The sequence below is a fragment of the Tachyglossus aculeatus genome, chromosome X1 (assembly GCF_015852505.1).
Source record: "Tachyglossus aculeatus isolate mTacAcu1 chromosome X1, mTacAcu1.pri, whole genome shotgun sequence".
In the NCBI taxonomy this organism is placed as follows: Eukaryota; Metazoa; Chordata; class Mammalia; order Monotremata; family Tachyglossidae; genus Tachyglossus; species Tachyglossus aculeatus.
In genome coordinates this window covers 87,795,161-87,820,421 of record NC_052101.1, presented here as the reverse complement: position 1 = coordinate 87,820,421, position 25,261 = coordinate 87,795,161, and the positions used below count along the sequence as shown (strand labels likewise).

Genomic DNA, 25,261 nt, shown 5'->3' with positions numbered 1-25,261 from the left:
GGGGTAGATACAAGGTAATCAGGTCGGGTGATTACCCCACTGTAGAGCCACTTGGGGCTCACAGTCTTCATCCCCATTTTACAGATGAGGTAACTGAAGCAGAGGGAAGTTAAGTGGCTAGCCCAAGTTCACACAGCAAACAAGTGGCGGAGCCAGGATTAGAACCTACGTCCTCTGACTCTCAAGCCTGTGCTCTTTCCACTAAGCCATGCTGCTTGGGCAGTCTGGGGAGCCTGGTTTTGGAGGCCTGCAACCATCACTGCCTGTATGCCATGCCAGCTGGGCACAAGGAAGATGGGTGATGCCAGAGGGAGGACATGGCCCCCGGAGCATGCAAGGAGGTACACCTGGAGCAACCCTGACTAGCCCCATGTCCCATGAGGCCCATCGGTAGTATGCTTCTTGATGGCCCTCACAGATACCAGAAAGCTAGGAGCATGTGGCACTGTGTGCATTATACCAGGCACACATTACACTGTGCACGTATTATCAGATAATGGTGCCATACAGAGGTCGAGGCCAGCCAAACCTAGAGCATTGCTCCTGGAAGAATCTCAACTGTCCTTGCTCCAGAGCCTTTATGTTCCCCTCTCAGATCCCCGTGAACATAGAAGCAACTTCTGAGCCGCAGAACCTGGCCACAGGAGTCAAGGCGGAGGGAGGCTGGGCGCTTAAAACTACTGGACAGAAAGGCATCCAGTGCTGTATCTGGACCAGATGGGGGATGGACCAGCTTAAAACTGGGCAAATGGCCACCCTTGCAGTCATGTCAGTCCCAGTGGCAAACAATCCCCCATGCCTTCAAGGACTAAGAAGAGGGCAATCTGAGAGGAGATGAGGGACAGAACTGTCCCAGGCAAAAAAAATGCTACAGACAGAGGCTGCAGGTGTAAGCCCAAGAATGGGTGACCAGTATGTGGAAGGGAGTGGGTGTGAGGAGGAGGGAAATGAGAGCAGAGGGAAGGATTATGTAGATAACAATATTAGGGAGTTGGTGGGTGTGGGGGAAGATGGGAAGAGGAGGAACTGTGTGTACAGGGAAGAGTATGGGAGGATTGTGGCAGGGAGTCTATGGGAGCCAATGTGAGATGAGAACATTGTGGCCTGAGTAGATACAATGTAGCCAGAAAGGTGTAGAGCGGACAGTGTTGCAGAACCAGGGCAGGGAGGATGGTGGAGGAGGATCCTGTGGCCTTGACAGCAGTATCTTTATTCCCAAACAATCTGAGCTCATGCTGGGCTCCACGCTTTGTGGGCTGTTATCACCCTGGGAACTGGAAGGATCTCCAAAAATCCTGTGGGTCCATCCCTCCATCCCCAGCTACCAAACTCTCCCAGTCAGGCAAAGGAATTCTCGGACTTTGGAAACTTTGTGGCTCCTTGGGGCCTGGGAGTTCCAGGGCAGAAGAGGGGAAAGGTGTTCTAGATTAAATCTCTGCCCACTCACCCTTTTAGGGGCAGGAGAGCCACAGAGCTAAGTCTCGGCAGGGCCAGGGGTACGTGTGCAGTAACAGGAAGGGTTTCTTTGGGTCCTGACATTGGAGAAGATGGGGTTGGGAGGTGACACCTTTTAAAATTTGGTTTGCCCTCCACACTCACGGGATGCTGGGTAGGGTCAGGCCTGGCCGAGGTGAGGCCCACACGTATGGGACTAGTAACTTCCCCCAAGTAGGGGATTTTCTGCCCAGGACCAAAGAGATCAAGGGGTCAGAGGGGACAATGTCAGTCTTCCAGATGGGGCCCAAACAACCTTGGTCCAGGTGCTTGCTGGTATCCCCTTGCAGGGATGGGAGTCATAGGTGAGGTGAGGTGAGGCTAATGAAATGGGGAGATGGCCCGTGGCCCAGGACAGGGATGACTGAATGGAAGCACCACCTCCCCTCGCTTTGCCACAGGTGGTGATCATGTCCAGAGCTAGATTGGGTCTGTGGGTTCCTTCTTTGCTTGTGTCCTGAGGTTGTGGTCCCCAACCCTCCATTAGAGACAAGAGGGATAGGAGAGAGGAAAAAGTAGAGGAAAGGCTGATCCAGCAAAGAACTGGAAATAGAACCCAGGAGTTTAGGCTCTTAGTCTTTTGTGCTGACTTTGTCCGGCCCATGGATCTAAATAGCTCCCTCTGATCCCATAGCCCACCCTTGCCCCCAACCCCACCCCATACCCTCAGTGACAACTTGGCAGCACTCATATTTTGGACAGACCCTCGATCCAAGGTCAGGTTTGCACTCTGCTTAGATTGGTGGGGTGAGGGGGGCGGTTGAGGGGAGGTCCAGAGCCCCAGGCAAATCTGCCTTTCTCCCCAGGCTCACCTCTGAGCAAGAGATAGAGGCCCAGCAGCAGGGAATGATAGGTCCCTTCATTTCCCTCACAAGCCCCTTGGGGCCCCTCTGGCCTCCCCCTGGCCTGTTACTCCAGGAAAATGACATCAGGGAATAATTACCCAACAAACTTGAAAATGCCCACTCACTGTGGGTCAGTACTGTTATGCTGAACAAGGAACAAAGAATGCTGATTTCATTTATTTTCTGGCTTGAGTACCCCTGGGCTTACAGCCTGTTTGCGCCACCACCCCTCCTCCCCCCCAGAAAATCCCCCTGCCCTGTCCCCCTACCTCCTTCTCCAGGGGGAGATTCCAAGCCCTGGGGATATCAATTAATCAATCAATTGTATTTATTGAGCACTTACTGTGTGCAGAGCACTGTACTAAGTGCTTGGGAAGTACAAGTTGGCAACATATAGAGACGGTTCCTACCCAACAGTGGGCTCACAGTCTAGAAGGGGGAGACAGAGAACAAAACAAAACATATTAACAAAATAAAATAAATAGAATAGATATGTACAAGTAAAATAGAGTAATAAATACATACAAACATATATACATATATACAGGTGCTGTGGGGAAGGGAAGGAGGGAAGGCAGGGGGGATGAAGAAGGGGAGGAGGGGGAGAGGAAGGAGGGGGCTCGGTCTGGGAAGGCCTCCTGGAGGAGGTGAGCTCTGAGTAGGGTCTTGAAGGGAGGAAGAGAGCTAGCTTGGTGGATGTGGGGAGGGAGGGCATTCCAGGCCGGGGGGATGATGTGGGCCGGGGGTCGACGGCGGGACAGGCGAGAATGAGGCCCGGTGAGGAGATTAGCGGCAGAGGAGCGGAGGGTGCGGGCTGGGCTGTAGAAGGAGAGAAGGGAGGTGAGGTAGGAGGGGGCGAGGGGATGGAGAGCCTTGAAGCCGAGGGTGAGGAGTTTCTGCCTGATGCGTAGGTTGATTGGTAGCCACTGGAGATTTTTGAGGAGGGGAGTAACATGCCCAGAGCATTTCTGGACAAAGACAATCTGGGCAGTGGCGTGAAGTATGGATTGAAGTGGGGAGAGACAAGAGGATGGCAGATCGGAGAGGAGGCTGATGCAGTAGTCCAGACGGGATAGGATGAGAGCTTGAACAAGCAGGGTAGCGGTTTGGATGGTGAGGAAAGGGCGGATCTTGGCAATGTTGCGGAGCTGAGACCGGCAGGTTTTGGTGACAGCTTGGATGTGAGGAGTGAACGAGAGAGCAGAGTCGAGGATGACACCAAGATTGCGGGCTTGTGAGACGGGAAGGATGGTAGTGCCTTCAACAGTGATGGGAAAGTCAGGGAGAGGGCAAGGTTTGGGAGGAAAGACAAGGAGTTCAGTCTTGGACATGTTGAGTTTTAGGTGGCGGGCAGACATCCAGATGGAGATGTCCTGAAGGCAGGAGGAGATGTGAGCCTGGAGGGAGGGGGAGAGAGCAGGGGCAGAGATGTAGATTTGAGTGTCATCAGCGTAGAGATGATAGTTGAAGCCGTGGGAGCAAATGAGATCACCAAGGGAGTGAGTGTATTAAACCAGAGCCTAGGAGGGCCTGCTGTTAGGGCCCATGAGCCAAGGGCAGGCTGGCCAGGGTGGTCTATGTAGCATGCTGAGAAGAAAGGCAGAGGGTGGGGAACCTTGCTGCAAGCCGAGAGCTGTGGAAACTCGGGCACCATCCTAAACCAGGAGCCTATAATATCCTTAGGCTTTTGCCTCCTTTTCCCTAAACTCAAACCCCCAGAATCCCTTGCTCTGCCCGCCCCCCAACCCTGGCTCCCCAGGATGTTCAGAGAGTTAGTCCAGATCACAGAGGTCCCAGCAGTAGGGTCAGGGAGGGAGAGATGCTGTTTTAGGCCCAGAAGAGGGCTGTTGGCTGTTTTGTTAAGACACCCACATGCTCACACACACACATACACAATCCAATGTGGACTCACACATATGCATGTGTGTGTATGCAGTCATACACACTGGACACTGAGAAGCAGCATGGCCTTATGGATAGAGCACAGGCCTGGGAATCAGAAGGACCTGGGTTCTAATCCTGGGTCTGCCACTTTGCTGTGTGATCTTCTTCACTTCACTGTGCCTCAGTTAACTCATCTGTAAAATGGGGATTAAGACTGTGAGCCCCATGTAGGACATGGACTGTCTGACCTGATTACCTTGTATCTACCCCAGCGCTTAAAACAGTGCCTGACACTTAGTAAGCGCTTAACAAATACCCCCACACACGCAAACCCATCCAGAAGGACATGCACACCTATCCAGATCCACTGTTGTCCTCACAGGTGTATTCACATGCACACAAACCCCTATGCACCTGCATGCCCAGTGATCTCCCCCTCAGCTCTGACCAACAGATCTCCCAGGGGAGGAAGGTGACCAGGAGGAGCGCTGACTGGTGTCTGCAGGATGGGGCTGGTGCTGAACTGGCACCTCCAGAACCAGCACATGCAGTTTGCAAAGGCTTTTCCACAGGACAGACCAAGGCCTGTGGGACAGGTTCAGGCCTTGGGGCATTAAAGATGAGGGGTTTGGCCTGACATTGGGTGGGGACAGGGATGGAGCGTTTATCTGGGGAATTCATCTTGAGGAGGAGGAGGAGGAGAGAAACTCCAACGGGGAGAGAGATGGAGGGAGCTGAAGAAATATGCCTCACTTTCTGAACAACCCACCCAATCCCCTCTTCCCAGCATCCAAATCCCCTGTAACCTGATCCCACTGGGCTGACAAGAATTCTCTCTATATATCTCTGTGTGTCTCTGTGTCTCTGTATATGTCTCTGGCTCTCTCACTTTGGCTCAGACTCCCTTTCCAGTTCTCAGGAGCAGAGTCGAGGAGCAGACGAGCCTTTCTCTCTGTTGGCAGCAGCATCTGGAGAGCCGGGGCAAGCGAGCGAGTGGACCGGTGACCACCATTATGCTCCAGACCGTGGCACTGCTCTGGGGCCTGGCACTGTGGGGCCAGGGGGACTCGGCCAGCTCTAACCCCCACCCTCGGCTCAGACTCTCCTTCCAAGGTAGGGGACAAGCACGGCACTGGGTGGGAGGTGGGGGAGGGCATGGAGAACAGGTTTCTGAATGTGTGCTTGCTGTGTTTGGTGTCCGACAGTGGTTGGACGTCCATAACTGGGAGTCTGTGTGTCTTGGATACCATGTGCATATGTGTGTGACTGTGTTTCTATACGAGCTTATTCTTAATGTCGTAATTATGAGTATCTGCACAGGCTTGTGCTCACGTGTGTGTCGGTCTGAGGGTGTGTCGGTGGCACTGTGTGTGTGTGTGTGAGAGAGAGAGAGAGAGAGAGAGGGAGAGAGAGACTGGGTCTGTGGGTTCATTCATTCATATTTATTGAGTGCTTACTGTGTGCACAGCACTGTACTAAGCACTTGGGATGTACAAGTTGGCAACATATAGAGACAGTCCCTACCCAACAATGGGCTCACAGTCTAGAAGCGGGAGACAGACAACAAAACAAAACATGTGACAGGTGTCAGGTCATCAGAATAAATAAAAATAAAGCTAGATGCACATTATTAACAAAATAAATAGAACAGTAAATCCGTACAAGTAAAATGAATAGAGTAATAAATCTGTACAAACATATATACAGGTGCTGTGGGGAGGGGAAGGAGGTAGGGTCGGGGGGATGGGGAGGAGGAGAGAAAAAAGGGGGCTCAGTCTGGGAAGGCCTCCTGAAGGAGGTGAGCTCTCAGTAGGGCTTTGAAGGGAGGAAGAGAGCTAGCTTTGTGGATATGTGGAGGGAGGGCATTCCAGGCCAGGGGGAGGACGTGGGCCGGGGGTCGACGGCGGGACAGGCGAGAACGAGGCACGGTGAGGAGAATAGTGGCAGAGGAGCGGAGGGTGCGGGCTGGGCTGTAGAAGGAGAGAAGGGAGGTGAGGTAGGAGGGGGCGAGGTGATGGAGAGCCTTGAAGCCGAGAGTGAGGAGTTTTTGCTTAATGCATAGGTTGACTGGCAGCCACTGGAGATTTTTGAGGAAGGGAGTAACATGCCCAGAACGTTTCTGCACAAAGATGATCCAGGCAGCAACGTGAAGTATAGACTGAAGTGGGGAGAGACAGGAGGATGGGAGATCAGAGAGGAGGCTGATGCAGTAATCCAATCGGGATAGGTTGATTTTGCTTGTGCCCTGAAGTTGTAGGCCCAACCCTACAGAGCAGGGGAGTGAGAAGGGAACAGTGGTGGGAACCCGGGAACAAAGTGGGGTGGGTGGGGGGGGGATAAGCAGTGAAGGGAATTTGGGGAGGGGGACACACACATCGAGGGCAGTAGTTTTCCCATTTGTATAAGCTCCTGACTATAAGCCCCTCGCTAGTTTGGGTTAGTAGCCGGCCAGGGGCAGTGCTGGGAGGGGCCTGGAAATGATAGGGTGGTGTGGGTGGAGAGGAGGAGATGAAGTGAGGGAGTGGGGTGTATGGATTGGCAGGGGTTTGGGGATGAGCATGGGGTCAGAGGGAGGGACAAAGTTGGGACTGGCCTGAGGAAGGGGCATGAGGAGTTGGTGAGGAGGGCATGTGGCTCAGTGGAAAGAGCCCGGGCTTGGGAGTCAGAGGTCATGGGTTCAAATACCGGCTCCGCCAATTGTCAGCTGTGTGACTGGGCAAATCACTTAACTTCTCTGTGCCTCAGTTACCTCATCTGTAAAATGAGGATTAAGACTGTGAGCCCCATGTGGGACAACCTGATCACCCTGTGTCCTCCCCAGTGCTTAGAACAGTGCTTTGCACATCGTAAGTGCTTAACAAATGCCATTATTATTATTATTATGGCCATATTAGAAGGGTTATTGGAAAGTACATTGGGGGAGTATTGGGACACTCTGGGGCCAGTATGTGTTTTCAGACTTCTTCCTTCCCCCTCTCTAATTAACCCCGTCCCTGCCGTGAGCCCTGAGGGCCAGGGCTTGAAGTGGGATTCCCCTATCTCTCTCCCCTCTCCTCCCCCACCCTGCCCCAACGATGACTGTTTCCAAGGTGACAGCCTGTGCTGTCTCTAGCCTGCTCCTCTGCCTCGGGGAGCGGGTGGGGGAGAAGAGGGGGTGACACACCTCTTCTCCCAGCCCCCCATCCAGGTCTCAGGGTGGCTGGAGGTGGGGGCACTGGCCAAGTCCCGGCTCCAAGGCTGGTGGAGGGAAGCCAGACACCTTTGATAGTTGGTGCCCCCTGACTCCCACAGCTCCATGGCCCAGCCCCAGGGCTAGGCAAAAGCAGCTCCCCTTCTCAGCTCAGCCCTCCACCCCCTCTCAGGCAATGGCAGCCTCTTTAGAGAAAGGGGGGCCACTTTGGCCACGGGGGTTGCTAGGCAGCGGCGTCTGGCGGGCTGGTTGCCGCGGTGGCCGCCAGGCCCTCAGCGCCCACGGCCAGCAGGGTGTGGGACAGGGAGGGACGCAAGTGTGGGCCGGCCCCCCATCCTGGGGACGCTCCCACTGCTGGAAAGAACGGAGGATTTGGGGGCTCTGAGCTGGAGTCTGGGTTTCAGCGGGGGGAGCTCGGTGGGGGTGAAGAAGCAGAAACTGGCCCAGGACTCCTGATGACTGGTCAGAGGGAGGGGGGAAGACCAAAGCCCCCAGGATACCTGCTTTATGGCCTGCTCTGAGTTGTCCTAGTTCTCTCTGGCTGGGGAAGGTTGACTCTCGGGGGGCTCAGACACCTACAGGGGCCCCTCTCATTATCTGACCACGTGGCATGTTGGGGCCAGATGGGCCAGTGTGGGTAAAGCTGCACACTTGCCCACCCCAAACCCACCCAGGCCTGCCAGCTCCCGGAAGCTCTGAGCAGTTCTTTCTTGTGTCTCACCCAACTTTCTCTTGCTTCAAGTTCTATCCATTTCCTTTTGTCAAATCAATCTATCAAGAGTATTTATTGAGCACCCTCTCTGTGAAGAGCACTGTACTAAATGCTTGGTAGAGTCCAATTGAGTTAGAAGACCTCCAACTCCTGCCCTCGAGGAGCTGGCAATCTAGGGAGTTCAATCTACAATGGACAAGTACAACAGAAAAACCCTTCATCCACTTGAAGACAGCTATCAAGTCACACCTTACCCTTTGCTTCTCCAAGCAAAACTGCCCCAATTCCTTTCACATTGTCCCAGCACACTCTTTTCCCATCCCTTTAATAATAATAATTATTATTATTATGGTATTTTAAGCACTTTATGTGCCAGGCACTGTACTAAATGCTGGGGTGGATGCAAGCAAATTGGATTGGACACAGTCCCTGTCCCACATAGGGCTCACGGTCTTCATCCCCATTTTACAGATGAGGTAACTGAGGCACAGAGCAATGAAGTGACTTGCCCAGGACCACAAAGCAGACGAGTGGTGGAGCTGGGATTAGAACCCATGACCTTTTGACTCTCAGGCCCGTGCTCTATCCACTATGCCATCCTGCTCCTCAATTTTGAACCTTCAATTTTGAACCTTCTGCTTTCCCTTATAATAATGATGGCATTTATTAAGCGCTTACTATGTGCAAAGCACTGTTCTAAGCACTGGGGAGGTTACAAGGTGATCAGATTGTCCCACAGGGGGCTCACAATCTTAATCCCCATTTTACAGATGAGGTAATTAAGGCACAGAGAAGTTAAGTGACTTGCCCAAAGCTCTTATGCACTTTCCCTTATGCACTTAGTCTGCCAATAAGAATGACGCATTTTGGTTAGACCCCCCAACAGCAGGGTTAGGGAACATTCTTCCAACAGTGCATGTCCGTTTGGTTATGGCGCAACACAGTGTTGGAAGAAACAGATGTGCTCAGGCACACGGTGTCAGGAACAGGTGAGTTCTACCACGCCAGTCTTCCTAGACGGGGGATTCTGCAAGAATGCAACTCTCGTGTTCTAGAACTGGGTTTTTCTTTTCTTCATGTGTGCACACTCTCCTTCGCATTCTCCCTCCCCCACTTCCTCCAAAACCCAGATTCAGAGAAATTCCGGGCCCAATAATTTACAGTGAAAATTTGTATACACACTCTCTCCCTCTCTAAACCTTTTTTTCTCCCCACCCTCTCTACCTACTTCCCCACCTCTCTATCTGAGTGGCTTGGACCCAGCCAGTGTTTGCCTTAGAAGGGAGGGAGGAGACGGTGGAAAAAGGGGCTCTCTTGGATTCGATGGAGAGCAGAGAGGGGATTCTAGCTGCCAGTCTGCTGAAGCCCAGCCTGGATCCTTCTCTCCTTCCCATCTATTTATATTATGCAGTGCCCTAAGGGCCTGGCTCCAGGACTTCTTTAGCTCAAAAATTGGAACATCCCATGGTTGGAAGTATAATTCTGACTGGGGTGGGGTGGAATCCTGAGATTCAGAGACAAAAGTAAAAACAGGTGATGCAGAAAGCAGACAAGGCACAACAAAGGACAGTCTTTGTGTCCTGCCTTCATTGGTAAACTTCACCATCAATAGGATATCTTTGAAATCAAAGGACAACAGTGTATAGGGAGTAAAATAGTCTAAGGGGCGGGGAACCTAGGCAGAGAGAGGTCAGGGTCATGTGGTGATTCAGCCTGGGATTTGGGTGAAAGACAGCTCTAGTCACGACCTTTTACTTTTCTTGATTGTTCCCCAAGCACCTGGTGCAGTGCAGCCCTGCTGTTGGCCCAGTGGAAAGAACAGTGCTCGGACAAGCAGAGGTCCTGGGCTCTCATCCCGACTCTGCCAACGTTGGCGATGGGCTGCACCCCTGCCCACCAACTCGCTTGCTGTCTTCCACACCCCAGTAGGAACGTGGCCATCAGGGACGACTGTGGTCTACCATCGCTAGTGGATTGTCCTCTCCCGAGGAGCTTGGTACAATGCTCTGCACACAGTAAACGCTCAAGAAATAACACTGATCATTTGAGAGAGTACGAGTGGCAGTGGGCAAGCCACTAGCCCTAGGGTCGACTCCTCTGCGCAGGTTCTCCATGCCGACGCTTCAGAACTATGGCTCACCTGTCATTCCCGCCGGGAGACTCCATCCAGTCTGGTGCTCCCTATCACTGAACGTGACAGGCCCAGGTGAGAGGACTCCGGAGCCCTCATCCCATCCCACACATCTTTCTCCCCTGCCAGATCTGCGGGCCCGTCACGGCCTCCTCACCTACCAGCTGGAACGCTCCTGCTGCTACGAGACGCTGCTGTTGGATGAGGAAAGGGGCAGGCTCTTTGTAGGCGCCCAGAACCACCTGGCCTCCCTCAGCCTGGACAATATCAGCCTGCAGGATAAGAAGGTACTGGCTCCCTCAGTCTTCATCCATAGGCTGCTCTGCCTTGCCCCCTCCAGGACCCCCATTTGGTCCTCCCCACAACCACCCTGCTCGGGGCCCGATCTCTGCACCCAAAGTCGGGAGCACTGGCACTTGTGACCCAGGGCTAGGGGCTATTTCACCTGTAATGATTTTATGGGACTTTGGCTACCCCCCTCCCATTCATTCAGTCATATTTATTTAGCGCTTACTGTGTGTGGGGTACTGTACTAAGCGCTTGGCAGAGTACAATGCAACAATAAACAGGTGCATTCCCTGCCCACAACGAGCTTACAGTCTAGAGGGGGGCTCCGGGGCCAAGAGGGTTGGAGGCAGAGGGAGTGAGGCATGGAGCAGCCCAGCTCCAGTGGGCACCCCATATGCCCCTCGTTTTCCCCACCCTTCTCACCAAGGCCCTTCTCTTGTCTCCCTCTCCCCTAGCTGTACTGGCCAGCACCTGTGGAGTGGAGAGAAGAATGCAATTGGGCAGGCAAAGACATCAGTGTGAGTGACCATCCTTCCAATAATCAATCAATGATATTTATTGAGTGTTTACTGTGTGCAGAGCAGTGGACTAAGTGCTTGGGAGAGGACAGTACCATCAGGGCCTGGGGGCTGCCCCTGAGCAGTCTGGGCCAGGAGCCAGCTGACCTGAGTGGACATGCTTTAGGGGCCCCAACTCTGCGTGGTGGTGTAGAGTGGGGTGGCCAACCTGGGGACCACCGGGCAGGGGGATGGGCAGGTGAATCAGACCCGGCTCATGGTGCAGAGGAGGGACATGCAGAGGCCTGTGGAGGCTGCAGAAGAGTTCCTGCCCTGGGGACGGAGGTGAGAAGGAGGCCATGCTGGTTTGGAAACCCCATCCAGGGAGGCAGGCTGCCTAGGGTCTAATTTTCAGAATCAACAGGTTGGGGGAGGGGCTTGGACAATCGACCCCAGGAGCAGTAGCCAAGAACAAAATGATTCCGTGCTCCAGGTAGGGAGATTTGTCACCACAAGACTTTGGGATCTACCCAAGGACCTTTGACTACTGGCAGTCCAGGGCCCCCCCACCCCCGGGGTAAAAGGGGAGGGGATGGGATGGTGGGGGGGGGGGGGTGCTGGCTGAATTCCAATGGCCCTGGACAGAACCGAGACCCTCCCCATTGTACAACTCCCCTTGGGGACCCTGGAACCAGAATGGAGCAGAGCAGCCCACCCCAGAAAGCAAACCACTTAAGAGCCTCCAAATTGCCCCAACCAATTGCAGAGGCACAGGTCTGTTGCCCAGTGGCCCAAGCTTTGCAGCAGCTGATTAGGGGGGGGTCACTCCCTGCTGCCACTCTGGGCTCTGTTTCTCCTGTACTGAAATGGTGGAGGGTGGGCAACAGTCAGGGAAACTCTGTTGGAGAGGGCCCTGTTTGAGCCTCCCTCTAGGCTCTTTAAAGGCCCCCAGTCTTGTCCTCTCTCCCCCTCCCCCAAGCAGCAGCCCCCCTCCCCCAACTCTACCCTTTCCAAGCCCCAGCTCCCCTCAGCCCTGCCTCCCAGGGTGAAGGGGTCAGAGCTCCCAGCCTTTTACTGACCCCAATACCACCGCCCCACTCGCCCTAGAGGCCCCACTCGCTCACTCCCCCTCCACTCAGGTCTCTGGAGGACAAAGGAGCCGAGACAAGGGCCATTGTGTCTCCTAAGAGGGAGTGGGAGCAGGGGGCAGGTGGAAGGTCCCTGAAGGGTTGGGGGAAGGGAGGGCTGAGGGGAGTAAGTCGAAGTCTCCAGGAAAGAGAGAGGGCCTGGGCAGAGGCAGATGGAGGAGCCAAAAGCAGGGTTTCCTCCCCTTCCCTTGTCCCACACTGAGCAAGTGGGGACCAAGGCCTAGGGGCAGGTGAAATGGCTACCTCCTGTGTCCATTTACACCCCCCACCCCATTCCAGGGCAGGATGGGCAAGGGGGAGCCCTTCACCGGGAGGAGATGTAGGGTCTGGAGAGCAGGAGGCCAGCCTGCCCCCAGGGCTATTTGTGTTTCCATATGACTGAGGCTGAGCGATTGGGATGATGACAGCGGTCTGGGAGCCGGGAGGGGGATGAGGTTGAGGCACTCAGGTGGAGTGGGGTGGGGGGAGGCAGGAGGAGGAGTTAGGGGGAGACTGAGCTCAGACCTGCCCTGCTACGGGGGATAAGGATGCCTGGCTCCCCTCCCTCACCCGAACCCAAACTTCTCACCTGGGGGACAGGGCTTGGCTTGACGGGATGGGGGAGGAAGAGGAGCAACATAGTCCTGAGCCGTCTTGGCTAAGTGGGGAGGAGAGTCCCCAGTGGTCAGGTAGAGGGGATGGTGGGGGGGCGGGGGGCAGGCCGGCTCTGCTTTCCTGTGACAACTGTAGTGGACAGGGGCAGGTAGAGGCAGGGGAGCCTGGGGAAAAAGCTGCAGGTGTGGCAGCGTGGGGAAGGACAGCTCAGCTACATCTGACTGTGGGGTTGTCGAGGAGAATAGGGAGGGAAACTAGGCTGTTGGCTCAGGGACCCTGAGAAGGGTCTAGCAACGTGGCCTAGTGGTCAGGGCCTAGGGCTAGAAGTCAAGGGATCCAGGTTCTAGTCCCAGCTCAGCCTTTGGCCTGCTGGGTGATCTTGGGCAAGTCACTTAACATATCTGGGCCTCAGTTCCCTCCTCTGTAATATGGGGACACGTTACTGGCTCTCTCTCCCTCTTAGACCATGAGCCTCATGTGGGGCAGACTTTGTCAGATCTGATTATCTTGTATCTGCCCCAATGTTTACCACAGTGTTTGGCACATAGAAAGTGCCTAAAAGATGCCATAAGTAATCAATAAACTAATTGGGCCAAGGGAATCACTCCCACCTGGCCCCCATATCAATTAGGGGGAGGAGAATCTGGGCCTCCAGGGAAAAAGGACTGAGTCCCCCTCTTCTCCCTTAGAGATTGGAGAACCAGATTCAGAAGTCCCTTGAGGGTGTAAGGTGGCATGTGGAGGGGCCAATGGCACGGAGTCCCAAGGGGGAGGATACCTCCAGGCAGGGGCATTGATAGAGCAGGAATAGAGCTGAGATATGTGGGCTTCCAGACTTTCCCAGTAATCTGAGAGAGGAGGTGGGAGGATTGCTGGAAGAGGAAGGATTGGGGAGTCCCTCACTCCCCCACTTCTGCTCCCAGACGGAGTGCATGAACTTCATCAAGATCCTGCACCTCTACAATCGCACCCACCTGTACGCCTGCGGCACCGGAGCCTTCCACCCCACCTGTGGCTTTGTTGAGGTGGGGCACCGCATCGAGGTGAGCCCCAAGCCGGCGGGGAGGGGTGGCGACGAGGGGGATGCTCTCTCTGGTCTGGAAAGGGCCTGCCTAATTAGCCATGTACCCATGGAGGTCCACAGGTGTTCTGGACTCACCTGGCCCCCACTCATGCCAACCCCCTTGAGAGGTGGAGGGAGGGGGAAATCCTAACCCTAGATCCCACCCCCTTTTTCCTCAACCACCACCACCCGGCGAGGCCCCTCAATTGCTCGACGTCCTCCCCCAGGAGCCCGTGTTCAAACTGGAGCTGAGCAGCTTGGAGGACGGCAAGGGCAAGAGCCCGTATGACCCCAAGCACCGGGCTGCCTCTGTGCTCATAGGTAAGCCAAGAGCAGCCCCTCCCCGCCATCCCGCGGCCCTTTGGCACCGCTGGGACCGCAGCTGATCAGCCTTGCAGGAGAGGAGAGGGACCTTTCGGGCCCCCCAACTGCCCAGTCAGCCTGGAGGGAGAAGCCCCCCCCTCGGGGGAGAGGGAGGATGGGGATCCCCGCGTCCCACCCAGCGTGACCGTCCCGGCCTCCGTCCCTCAGGCGAGGAGCTGTACTCGGGAGTGGCCACTGACTTGATGGGCCGGGACTTCACCATCTTCCGCAGCCTGGGCCGCCGGCCCTCGCTCCGCACTGAGCAGCATGACTCCCGCTGGCTCAACGGTGAGAGCGGGCAGGGGGCGTCTGGAAGGGCAGCGGCCCCCTGCTAATTGGTGGGAGGGCGGGAGGGGTCCCCCGATCTGGCCCGCCCCTCCTCTCCAGCTCCTCGCTGGCCCAGGGGTCCTTGTCCTCTCACAAGCGAGGGCCAGTCGCCCCTCTGTGCTGACAAAGCCCGGCCCCTCCGGCCTGGGCTAGCAGTTTGGCCCGCATTCGGGCCCCGAGATGCCGCTGTCTCCCTGGCGGCAAGCTGGGGCTGAGCTGCGTCGCGTGCTGCCCCCTGGCACTGCCAGGCCCCCGGCTCCTCGGGCGGCGAGAGGGAGCGGGGGGCGGCAAAGCGTGGGCTGCTGCCCGGACTGGTCCCACTGACCCGGGGAGGGGGCCGCAGAGCCCAAGTTCGTGAAGGTTTTCTGGATCCCCGAGAGCGAAAACCCCGACGACGACAAGATTTATTTCTTCTTCCGCGAAACGGCGGTGGAGGGTCCCCCCGGGCTGGGCCGGTCCCCTGTCGCCCGCATCGGCCAGATCTGCAGGGTGAGCCCCCCTCTCCCCCACACACAGTAATCCGTCCACCCCTCGGCCCGGATCGGCCCCCTCAGCAGCAGGCTGCTGGTCAGGGGACCTAGGGAACAGGACACACAGTGGGGAGGAGCTGGAACTCCTGGGTTGCAGGGCTCTTTGTGCAGCAGCCTCTGGTGAGCTGCTCTCCCTGGAGAGTGAGTGCTCTGTGGGCCGGATAGCCGCCCCTCAGGCCAGTGAGAACCCTCCCACTTCACCGCCCCCCACCTTCTTCTTCCCCCCACCGCCCGGGCAGAATGACTTAGGTGGCCAGAGGAGCCTGGTGAACAAGTGGACAACCTTTCTGAAGGCGCGGTTGGTGTGCTCGGTGCCTGGCACAGATGGTGCCAGCGACACAACTTTTGATGAGCTACGTGAGTCCCCACAGGGATGGGACCTGAGAGCCCATTTGCCTCAGGTAGGGTCTTGAGGGGGAGGGTAGAGCTCATACCCCTGGCTCACCCCTACCCAATCTCCCATTCAGGTGATGTCTTCCTGCTGCCTTCTCGGGACCGCCGCAGCCCTCTCCTCTATGCCGTCTTCTCCACCTCCAGGTCAGACTTAAGAGGAGGGGTGGAGACCCCAGGGGAGGTCAGGATGGGGGAACCCAGGGGTCCCGAGGTGAAGAGGAGTACCTGGCTGCTATTTGACCGCTGCTTCCCTCCTAGTGAAAGACTGGTTTCTCAGTTACCTCTTGGGCCGGGGGGTTGGGACTGGACTGAACTAGACCCCACCCCGGCCTGCCCACACAGCAACACGAACCTCTCCCCCCACGGAAGGGCTAGTACAGAGCTGTCTCCCTGGGGGGATTCTGTCCCACCGGAGCCTGCCACCATCACGCCCAGACCCCGCCAGCGGGGGAGTCCCTAGGCCAGACCAATTACATCCCAAGCCTAGGGATTACTTGGAACCAGCCACCCTCTGATCACTCGGTTGCCTCTGGCTCCCTGGGACGCAACTAGCAGAGGAAGAAGTCTGGGAGGTAAGGAACTCCAGGGAGCGGGGGGCCTTCAGCATTGTAGGCCTGGTTCGGGGGAGCCGAGATCCCTGATCTGGTTTCTCTGGGGAAAGGCTGTCTCCTCCCACCCCTGCCAGCCCTCGCTTCAGCTCCCCTCTTCTCCCTCAACAGTAGCATCTTCCAGGGCTCGGCCGTATGCCTGTACAGCATGAACGACGTGCGTCGGGCCTTCCTGGGACCCTTTGCCCACAAAGAGGGGCCCAACTACCAGTGGGTGTCATATCAAGGTCGTGTGCCCTACCCCCGCCCAGGCATGGTATGTGCTGGGCCCACCGGGGCCCAGAGGGAGGAACTGTGGGAAGGGAGGCAGGAGGGGACGCCTGGACTTGGAGGGCCTGAGAAGGGGGCCAAGCTTGGTGTATGAAGAGAGCTCACACTTCACTTTGCCCCCGACACCCATCAGTGCCCCAGCAAGACCTTTGGCACCTTCAGCTCCACCAAGGACTTCCCGGACGATGTGATCCAGTTTGCTCGCAACCACCCTCTCATGTACTCTCCAGTGTTGCCCGTGGGTGGGCGCCCGCTCTTCCTGCGTATAAGTGCCGGCTACACCTTCACCCGGATCGTGGCCGACCACGTGGCGGCCGCCGATGGGCACTACGACGTTCTCTTCATTGGTACAGGTGAGCGGTCTCCTCCCCACTGGGACCCCAGGCAGGAAACTCCCTGCCCTCTATCGCTGGTTGGCACCCACCTTTCTCCTGCAGATGTTGGCACAGTGCTGAAGGTCATCTCAGTCCCCGGGGACAGTGGGGCCAACATGGAAGGGCTACTCCTGGAAGAGTTGCAGGTGTTCCAGGTGAGCACTGGGTGGGGAAGGCCCTGGAAGAGGGCTCACCTGGGACCTCCCTCCCTGCCCCCTACCCCCAGCCTCTGGGCAGTCACCAGAGTTCTCTTTCTTCCTGTCTTCAAACTTTTCCTACTCTAGGCCTTGCTATGCCATGTCCCAGTGTTTTGCTTTGTCCACCCAGTTGGAGGGCAAACACACTCCTCTCTTTTTGTCTTTGCCGGGAGGCAGTGCCAAACTGTGCTAACTCAGGATAAGCCTGCTCGCCCAGACCCCTCTGGTTGGTGCCTTTTGTGGACTCCTACCAGGACCTTCCCTCTCCACTGCCTTGACCGCACCATTGTTTCCCCTTGCAGGACTCTTCAGCTATTACCAATATGCAGATCTCCTCCAAAAGGGTAAGCGCCCTAGGATGGGAGGGATGAAGGGAGCAAACAAATCCATCCATCTGTGCATCCCTAGGGATGCCTCATGCCAACTGTGCCCCTGGAAGCCCAGCTCTGGCAGAGCACCCATGCTCTCAGCCACGTAGAGGGGGTGGGAGCGGTTAAAGGTTCAACTCTCTTTTGTGACCATCTCCTCTCCCGAGGCCCCAGCCTCTCTTCCCTTTTCCTTCCCCCTCTTTACCCCACTCCTCCACTTCTCCCATCTCCCTCATCTCTCCCTCTTCTTTTTCCCCTTCCCTGTCATCTCGTCCTTCCCCCGGCCAGACCGGACCTATAATAAACAGCCCGTTTCCCTCCCTTCCTTCCTTCCCTACTTCATCTGTCCGGCAGCACCAGCTCTACGTGGGTTCACGGAGTTCGCTCTCCCAGCTGCCTCTGCACCGCTGCAGCGCCTATGGGCGGGCCTGTGCCGAATGCTGCCTGGCACGAGACCCCTATTGCGCCTGGGATGGGGCTGCCTGCACCCGCTACTTGCCCAACACCAAGAGGTCTCTGCTGCTAGGAGGGCCAGGGCACAGGGAGGTTTCGGGGGATGCCCCTCACCTTGAGGGAGAAGCAGGGAAGGGAAGAAAGCCGGATGAGGATCAGTGGCCATGCTGCCATCTGACTCTGCCGAGGGGAGGGTGGGATTGGCGCTATTTGTGGCATCAAGGTGGAGGGGGGCATGGTGGACAATGCCAAGGGGGTTAACAGAACTGGGAAGTTTCCAGTGTTGTCTCCCGTAGCACTTAGTGCAGAGTAAGCACTTAACAAATCCCACAATTTTTTATTATTATTATTAATATTATGAGCCTGGGCAGGGCTCTCTTTAGGGCCTGGGGATGGATTAAGTGTTCCAGTGGGCTTCAACCTTATCTCCACAACCCTTTCCTTGGCAGGAGGTTTCGGCGCCAGGATGTGAGAAATGGAGACCCCAACACCCTCTGCTCTGGAGGTGAACGAACACTTTCTTTCAGGAGCTCTTTATCTCCTGAGCATCCTCCCCTTCCCCAAGTACCCTCCTGTTCTCTTGGCACTCCCAGGGCCAGCTTCAGACATTCCACCACTCTAAGGCAGGGCCAAAAGGCCCACCCCCCAACTCCATGTGATGCCTGAGCTCGCTGTGGGCGGGGAATGTGTCTGTTGTTGTAGTGTACTCTCCTGGGCACTTAGTACAGTGCTTTGCACACAGTAAGTGCTCAATAAATACGACTGAATGAATGCCATCAGGTCATACTGGGCTTGCACACACATCATAGGTAAGATGTCATATGCAGCATTTAGCATAAGTGTTTCCCCACTGCCACCGTCACCCCTTGATCGAGGGCCCTAGAGAGGTCCGAGATCCCGACTTCTACCTACTCCCCGCTTAACAAACCACCTCTGTCCATCCCATCCCCATCTTTGAGCCATCTTCGGAAGGTACCGGGCGAACGCCCCCACTCCCCGGCCCCCAGAAGCGATGGTTTCCCTCACAGTCAGAAGCCTGCCCTGGGCACCTCCATCACCACCCAACCCCTTGTTTTTGCAAGGTCCCCTTCTCCCTTGGGATTGTCCCTCTTTGTCATCCTCTTTCTCCTCTGTTCTTCCCTTCCACCCCTTTCCTGGGCTTACTCTCTTCCCCCCGAAAACTGATGAGGGCCAAACTAACACTCTCATTCTCCTTCCCCAGATCCTCCCCGCCTGACATTGCTGGAGAAGAAGGTGTTTGGGGTGGAGGGCAACAGTGCTTTCCTGGAGTGCCAGCCCAGGTCACTCCAGGCCCAAGTACTGTGGACTTATCAACGCACTAATGACAGTCCCCGTGTCCCGGTGAGCTCCCCAGCCCTAGCCCTCATCTCCAAAACCCCCTCTAACTTTTTTCCACCTCATCCTTATTCCTGGTCTTTCCCCCAGAAGAAGCTCTCTATACCTGATCTCCCTCTCCCGTCCACTGTGAGCTCCGTGTGGGGCAGGGACTGTATCTGACCCGTTTATCCTGTATCTGCCCCAGTGTTTTGTAAGGTGTCTGGCACATAGTGAGCACTGCACAAATACCACATCATTACTACTATTGTTATTACCGTTGCCTTTCCAGGTAATCTCTCTTCCTGCTCTCTACTTAGAATGTGAGCCCCACTTGGGACCTGATTATCATATATCTACCCTAGCATTTAGTACAGTGGTTGGCATATAGTTAGCGCTTAACAAAGCAGCGTGGCTCAGTGGAAAGAGCGAGGGCATGGGTTCTACTCCCGGCTCTGCCGCTTGTCAGCCGTGTGACTCTGGGCGAGTCACTTAACTTCTCTGGGCCTCAGTTACCTCATCTGTAAAATGGGGATTAAGACTGAGCCGCACATGGGACCTTGTATCACCTTGTTATCGCCCCCAGTGCTTTGCACATAGTGCTTAACAAATACTATCATCATTATTATTAACAAACGCAATGATTGTTATTATTCTCCACCTAGTCCTTCCACTCTGAGCCTCATAAGCCTAAATGATAACCCTGACACTGTCTCCCTGCCAGGTGCACCTGGATGAGCGGGTGATACAGACCGAGCGGGGCATCTTGCTGCGGAGCTTGGGACGTCTGGATGCTGGGGTCTATCACTGCCACACCCAGGAGCACAGCTTCACCCAGCCATTGCGCCGCCTGGCCCTGACTGTGCTGGGGACCCACCATGCTGAACAGTTAGCCCGGGAGGAGTTCCTGGGCCCCAGAGCCACATCCCCCGCCAGTCACAAGCTGTGGTATCGGGACTTCCTGCAGCTGGTGGAGCCGGTGGGTAGCATGGGCCAGATGTGTGAGCAGCTGTGGAGCCGCAAAGAGCTTCAGTTCCCGCCGCCCGGGCTCCAGCCAGCTGGGCCTCGGCCCCATGGGCACAAGTGGAAGCACCTGGAGAAGCGCAAGGGACGGAACCGCCGGACCCACCCCGAGCCTCGGGCTGAGCGGGGGCCACGCAGTGCCATCCCCTGGTGATCGACCCTACCTAGGGCCCTGCAGCCAGTGAGACTGGGGGTTGGGGGGGCTTGGGGGGGTGGGGAGGGATAGGCAATCGAGGGACCAAGGTGCCAGAGGGGAGAGCACTGCCCTCACTTGCCACTGGCAAGCCACATTCCCTAGGGAGAGCTTCCCAGACTTGCTGGGGTGGGAGCGGGGTTGGGGGGGGGGGGGGGAGGGAGAACTTGATCAAAGCAAGGGACTGGACCTGGGAGCCCTCCCCAACCCCAAGGAGCCTGGGATGAGGGGGGAGGTGCAACCACTGATGTATTTATTAACAAACTGTAACCTATGAATGTAACTCCATGGACGAGGGATGAGGGGCATCCTGCCATGGAGGGGGGGATGGGGGGTGGGTGGAATGAGCCTGAAGTCCTTGCCAGTAGGACTCTGATGGTTTGGAAGGGCCAAGTTGAGCCAATGGCAGGGGGACACAGGGCAACTGGAACTGTCCAAGCACTCCCTACTCTAGGGCCCTCGAGGTACCCCAGGCAGCCATTTCCCCTTGCCCGTCGGACTGGACATTGATTGGGCCCAAATGGAGAAATGGTGGGGGAGATATGGCCTCCATCCCCCCATGGCACCAGGGGCCCTAGAGGGGGCAGGTTCCTGGTTCACACCCACCCCTCCTCTCGGGATCTGCCTCAAGCCTGGAACTTCTAAGGGACTGTGGTGGGGACGTGCCTCTCCCCCTACCTAGGCTAGAGAGGAGAGGGGTGGAGAAGACTGGAAAGGTGGGGGGCGGAGGACCCCAGAAGAAATGTACTAAGTTAACACAATAAAACACAGGTGATTAGTCGGGAAGGACCTGTGCTTCTCTGTGGGCTTGGCTACAGCTGTGGAAAGCGGGGCTGATACTGGTGGTGGGGCTGGGGGTGGAAAACACAGTGCATCACACGAGGGTGTTGCACTGTGTATTTGGGTGTTGGGAAGAAAGATAGATGAGCTGGGCATCAACTCACTCAAGAAGCGGGGAGTGGACGATCGTGACCCGGGACTGTAGTAGATGAAATAGCCTAATGGGGCAAGCCTCAAGTGACTTTGCTGATTTGGTTCCCTGAGGGCCCACATCTTCATGGGAATGCGGTGGTTCCAGATCAGGAATCTATTTTGAGGGCCTTAGGAAACAGTGGCTACCTAAGTGGCACACTAATTGCATGTGGGGGCAAATGTAGAACAAAAGAGGGTGTGGTTGAGAGGAGGTGAAAGCAACTTCAAATCAGGAATGCAATCTGTCGGCCAGGTGACATAGACAGCACACTGGAAAAGTTGGGAGGAAGGAGTAGGTGGGTACTGAACCCAGGAGAGTACAAGGCTTGAGAAATGTGCGGGGTGGGGGTTGAAATTGGTGCAGGCCCTGAGGGGGAACCAAAATGTCAGAGGAAGTGCTGCTTGGAGGGGCATGACGAAGCTGTCCCCGGAACCTGGCTGTTCCCTGCTCCGTCAGACTCCTCTTGCCCTCACATCTCTGGTTCTTCCTCTCCAGGGATTTTAGCTCTGCCCTTCCATCTTAGTCCCCAACCCTCTAAATATATCCCCCCGCCCCCTCAGGCTGAGCTCATGCCTATTTTGGGCTGAGGCAGCTAGGCCCTGGGAGCAGGCAGCCGTGACCCAACTCAGCTGATGGGACTTGAGGAGGCTGCCGGCCACTTACACTCCTCCCCCTTTCCACCCCATGACCCAGTCGGTGCCCACTCACCTAGCCTCACTGCTTGGAGGGCCTCCGGCCATGCCTGAGGAAGCTGGAGAAGGTAAGGGGTTGATGGGGGTGGGAACTGGCCAGGTCACCACTGTTTGGAGAAACTGGAGGACTTGCGGGGAGGGGATAAGCTGGAACCATTCAGCCCCAGGTGTTTCCAGAGGTAAGCATTTCATTCATTATGGGATTTCATGATTTTGATGCTGGGGTGGCTTGAAGGGATGCTGGGTGGGTGGGTGTTGGGGGGAGGGGTGTCTCGAGCATTCGTGCTGGGCCAGGGGACTAAAAGCTGGCCAGGTGTGGAAGAAGGCCCTCCCCTCCCTTTCCTAAGGGTTGGGGCAGAGGGTGGTGAGCAGGCAACTTGCCTTTGCTTTCCAATGCAACCTGTGCAAAAGCCAAGGGGGTGTTCTCCTCTCCTCTGGGTCTAGCTAGCACAGCCTTCCCGCTGCACACCGTCAGCTTCAAACTCCAGGGATTAGCTGCTCTGGGTCCTGGAAACTCAATCCTGGGCCCAGCATAGACAGGAGCAGGCATGAGAGAGCGGCCCAGCAAGGCTGACTAACCAGTCTGATCCTGGGGCTGGGAGGGGGCAAGCCTGGCTTCCATTCCTAACTCTGCTCCCTGCCTTCCTACTGGAAAGGGACACTAGTATAATAACAATGATGGCATTTGTTAAGTGCTTACTACGTGCCAAGCACTGAGGTAGATACAAGGTAATCAGGTTGTCCCACGTGGGGCTCACAGTCTTAATCCCCATTTTACAGATGAGGTAACTGAGGCACAAAGAAGTTGTGACTTGCCCAAAGTCACACAGCTAAGTGACGGAGGCAGGATTAGAACCCACAATCTCTGACTCCCGAGCCCATGCTCTTTCCATTAAGCCACGCTGCTTCTCCGGTGAGAGTATGCTTGTGTTGGGTGGGGGGAGGGTGGCCAGCCATGAGTGTGAGGACGAGTGTGAGGATGCAAGGGAACAGGGGAGGAGTCTGGCAACCAGACAGCTGGAGGCATAGCATTCTAGACTCAATCTCCAGCATCTGGGTTCCTTCCGATCCTACCCCCATCTGTAAGGATGCTTGGGCTGGCCGGCAGCTCTCAGGGGAATAAGTCGGGCTGAATTTTGGGCATCGGAAGGGAGTGCCATCATGGAACTTGGTTGCATTGCAGTGGGGCTAGACTGGTCTGCTGAGCTTCTGCTCCATTGGATGGAGAGGGTGAAATAAATGGAAGATCTAAATGGGGAACTTCCTGCCCCTTGAGTCTCCTCGCTGATCGAGGGCAGAGAGGACAGGGTGACCGGTCTAAAGGCTAGCCCTTGAAAGGCAGTCTGGGCAAGGCCCTAGACAGAAGATTGCTGGGTTCCCCCACTGCCTATGTAAACAGGAGGATCGTCATTTCTTGCTCTAGGCTCAGCTCCCCAGCTCCAGCGAAGGGAAAGGCTACCTCTAGGGACTCTGCCCATCCTCTTTGACCCTCTTCCTCTGCCTCTCCCCCCACCCCAGCCCTGAGGGTAAACAAACTCTCCCTTGCTGCTCTAGCTGCAGCACTGCAACTCAACTGGCTGGAGGCTACATCTACAAGGGCCACGTGCCCCCAGCTTCTGGGCAGTACCCATTCTGGAGGGTAGCCCGGGGCCCAGGGTTTACTGCCACCCAGGACAGGAAGGTCCCAGGGAGAAGAGGGAAGGAAGGCCCATGGGGAAAGAGCCTGTCCAGGCAGTGAGGCTGGAGGGAGGGGGAAGAGAGAGAAAAGCGCCGGGCATCCTGGCCCCAGGGACACAGAGCGGGAAGAGAAAGTGACCAAGTGCAGACCCATGCATCCCGGCACAGAGGTCCTGCAGGAAGGAGAGGGTGGACACAAGAGGGCTGCTTCTCTCTTCCCCCCACCAACAGATGCCATGCAGCCTATTACAGTGAGTCCAGGGAGCAGGGTCCCCCTGCCCCACAGCCATTTGGCAGAGGTCAGCCTGCACTCCGTGGAGTCCATCAGCGATCTGCACAGCGGAGGTAATGCCTATGCTGCCCTTCCAGGCCCCCAGGGGTTAAGGGGCATCTGATACGTCCCTGGGGGGACATGTGTCCAGGGAAGGCATTTTTTTGATCCTTGTCTGTCCCTCCCAGGCCCCCTGCATTCCTACCTGGGTGAGGAGGACCCAGCCACCCAGCAGTGGGAGGAGCTGATGGGCGTTCTACCGCCATCACTCTGTACCCAGGCCGGCTGCAGCCCCGCTCAAGGGCGTGGGGCCTTCCTGCTGCTCCTGGCTCTGTTGGTGTTCACTTGCCTGGCCCTTGCCATCCTGGCTGTCTACCTGAGTGGTACGCGCCACCTTGGGGGGAGGGGGCGTGGGAAGAGTGAAAATGGGCACCTGGGGGAGACTTGGACACAGGCGGGGGAAGAGAGGGAACAGGAGAGCAGGGAGGCTCTCCAGGCTGAGAAGGTGGAGTGCACAGGAAAATGGGAGGTGGGTCCCCACGAGGCCTCTCCCCCTCCCCCCAGTGCTGCAGAGCGAGTCCCTGCGGGTCGTGGCCCACGTGCTGCAGGCCCAGGAGGAGATGGTGCTGAAGTTGCGGCTGGCTAGTCTCAGCCAGTGGAGACGGCTCAATGCCAGCGAAGCCCAAGGTCTCAGCTAAGACACCCTTCCCGCACCGGTTCCCCCGCCTCCACCCAGCACAGAGCGGCCGGGGCCGAGGACCTCTCCCACTTGCCTCCGGTGGGGGTGGCGGCCACCCCAGAGATACCCTGGGTAGAGGTGGGACTCGGGGGGGAGCAGATTAGAGCATGCTTTCGGGTTCCGGTCCTGCCATCTACCCCCTCCTTGATGCAGAGGGTGCAGATGCCTGCCCCTCACCCATCACTCCCCTCCCCCACCATCACCCCATGCCTCTATCTGCTTCTTGCCATGGGTGATTTTTGTATAAATAAACTGCAGACGGCCCCTGCACCTGGCCCTTTCACATGGCGATCATGATCCTGGGGGCCCGGTAAGGCTGGCCACACCAGCTACCAAACGGGTTCGTCCTTTTCGTCTTGAGGCAGGTCAGGGGTAGAGTTCGGGCTCAACCAGCACCGACCGACCCGGGCCCCGACCGTAAACCAGCCTTCTTGTCCTGGCCCCAGCTTACCCCTCTGTGACCCGAGCCCCATCCCTGGTCCCCGAGGGGCTGTGAAGAAAGGGCGAGGGGCCTCGAGCCCCCAGAGCATTCTCGGGAAGACAAGGAAGGGCCCAAACAGCCCAGGTTGCCTGGTCCCTGGCTGGAGAGAAGCAGAGCCCCGCTGAGGTGCTGCTCTGTCCGCTCCTGC

General features: G+C 56.6%; 2 protein-coding genes across 9 annotated transcripts in view; both read left to right on the top strand.

Annotated features, from left to right (window-relative positions):
* The window catches only part of SEMA3B (semaphorin 3B), a 49,335-nt gene extending 29,062 nt beyond the window's left edge, over nucleotides 1-20,273 (top strand). For 2 of the 7 annotated variants that reach the window (XM_038772861.1, XM_038772860.1), the window contains exons 2-18: nucleotides 5,123-5,336; nucleotides 10,386-10,543; nucleotides 11,000-11,062; nucleotides 13,707-13,826; nucleotides 14,074-14,167; nucleotides 14,378-14,497; nucleotides 14,880-15,025; nucleotides 15,306-15,423; nucleotides 15,534-15,603; nucleotides 16,179-16,323; nucleotides 16,471-16,690; nucleotides 16,775-16,866; nucleotides 17,211-17,252; nucleotides 17,631-17,788; nucleotides 18,179-18,234; nucleotides 18,952-19,091; nucleotides 19,789-20,273. In XM_038772861.1, the coding sequence (XP_038628789.1) occupies nucleotides 5,237-5,336; nucleotides 10,386-10,543; nucleotides 11,000-11,062; nucleotides 13,707-13,826; nucleotides 14,074-14,167; nucleotides 14,378-14,497; nucleotides 14,880-15,025; nucleotides 15,306-15,423; nucleotides 15,534-15,603; nucleotides 16,179-16,323; nucleotides 16,471-16,690; nucleotides 16,775-16,866; nucleotides 17,211-17,252; nucleotides 17,631-17,788; nucleotides 18,179-18,234; nucleotides 18,952-19,091; nucleotides 19,789-20,241 (2,295 nt within the window). In that variant the 5' untranslated portion in view covers nucleotides 5,123-5,236 and the 3' untranslated portion in view covers nucleotides 20,242-20,273. Of the gene's footprint in view, nucleotides 1-5,122; nucleotides 5,337-10,385; nucleotides 10,544-10,999; nucleotides 11,063-13,706; nucleotides 13,827-14,073; nucleotides 14,168-14,377; nucleotides 14,498-14,879; nucleotides 15,026-15,305; nucleotides 15,424-15,533; nucleotides 15,604-16,178; nucleotides 16,324-16,470; nucleotides 16,691-16,774; nucleotides 16,867-17,210; nucleotides 17,253-17,630; nucleotides 17,789-18,178; nucleotides 18,235-18,951; nucleotides 19,092-19,788 lie in introns of those variants that run through there. The other 5 variants (XM_038772865.1, XM_038772864.1, XM_038772863.1 and 2 more) reach the window with 5 other exon arrangements.
* Nucleotides 20,274-21,712: 1,439 nt separating this feature from the next.
* Nucleotides 21,713-24,900, top strand: LSMEM2 (leucine rich single-pass membrane protein 2). 2 transcript variants are annotated; one of them, XM_038740263.1, is made up of 4 exons: nucleotides 21,713-22,013; nucleotides 23,854-23,967; nucleotides 24,082-24,276; nucleotides 24,458-24,900. In XM_038740263.1, the coding sequence occupies exons 1-4, from the start codon at nucleotides 21,938-21,940 to the stop codon at nucleotides 24,589-24,591; spliced, it is 519 nt and encodes a 172-aa protein (XP_038596191.1). In that variant the 5' UTR covers nucleotides 21,713-21,937; the 3' UTR covers nucleotides 24,592-24,900. The 2 variants fall into 2 exon arrangements, with proteins under 2 accessions (XP_038596191.1, XP_038596190.1); XM_038740262.1 differs by lacking the exon at nucleotides 21,713-22,013 and having other exon boundaries at nucleotides 23,285-23,967.
* The last annotated feature ends 361 nt before the right edge of the window (nucleotides 24,901-25,261 follow it).

What these genes read in the sequence shown, in the direction of transcription:
- LSMEM2 (XM_038740262.1), top strand. Translation starts at nt 23,775, where the DNA reads ATGCATCCCGGCACAGAGGTCCTGCAGGAAGGAGAGGGTGGACACAAG. An exon ending in CAGCGATCTGCACAGCGGAG is followed by an intron (nt 23,968 to 24,081) that starts GTAATGCCTATG and finishes TGTCCCTCCCAG; the next exon opens with GCCCCCTGCATTCCTACCTG. An exon ending in CCTGGCTGTCTACCTGAGTG is followed by an intron (nt 24,277 to 24,457) that starts GTACGCGCCACC and finishes CCCTCCCCCCAG; the next exon opens with TGCTGCAGAGCGAGTCCCTG.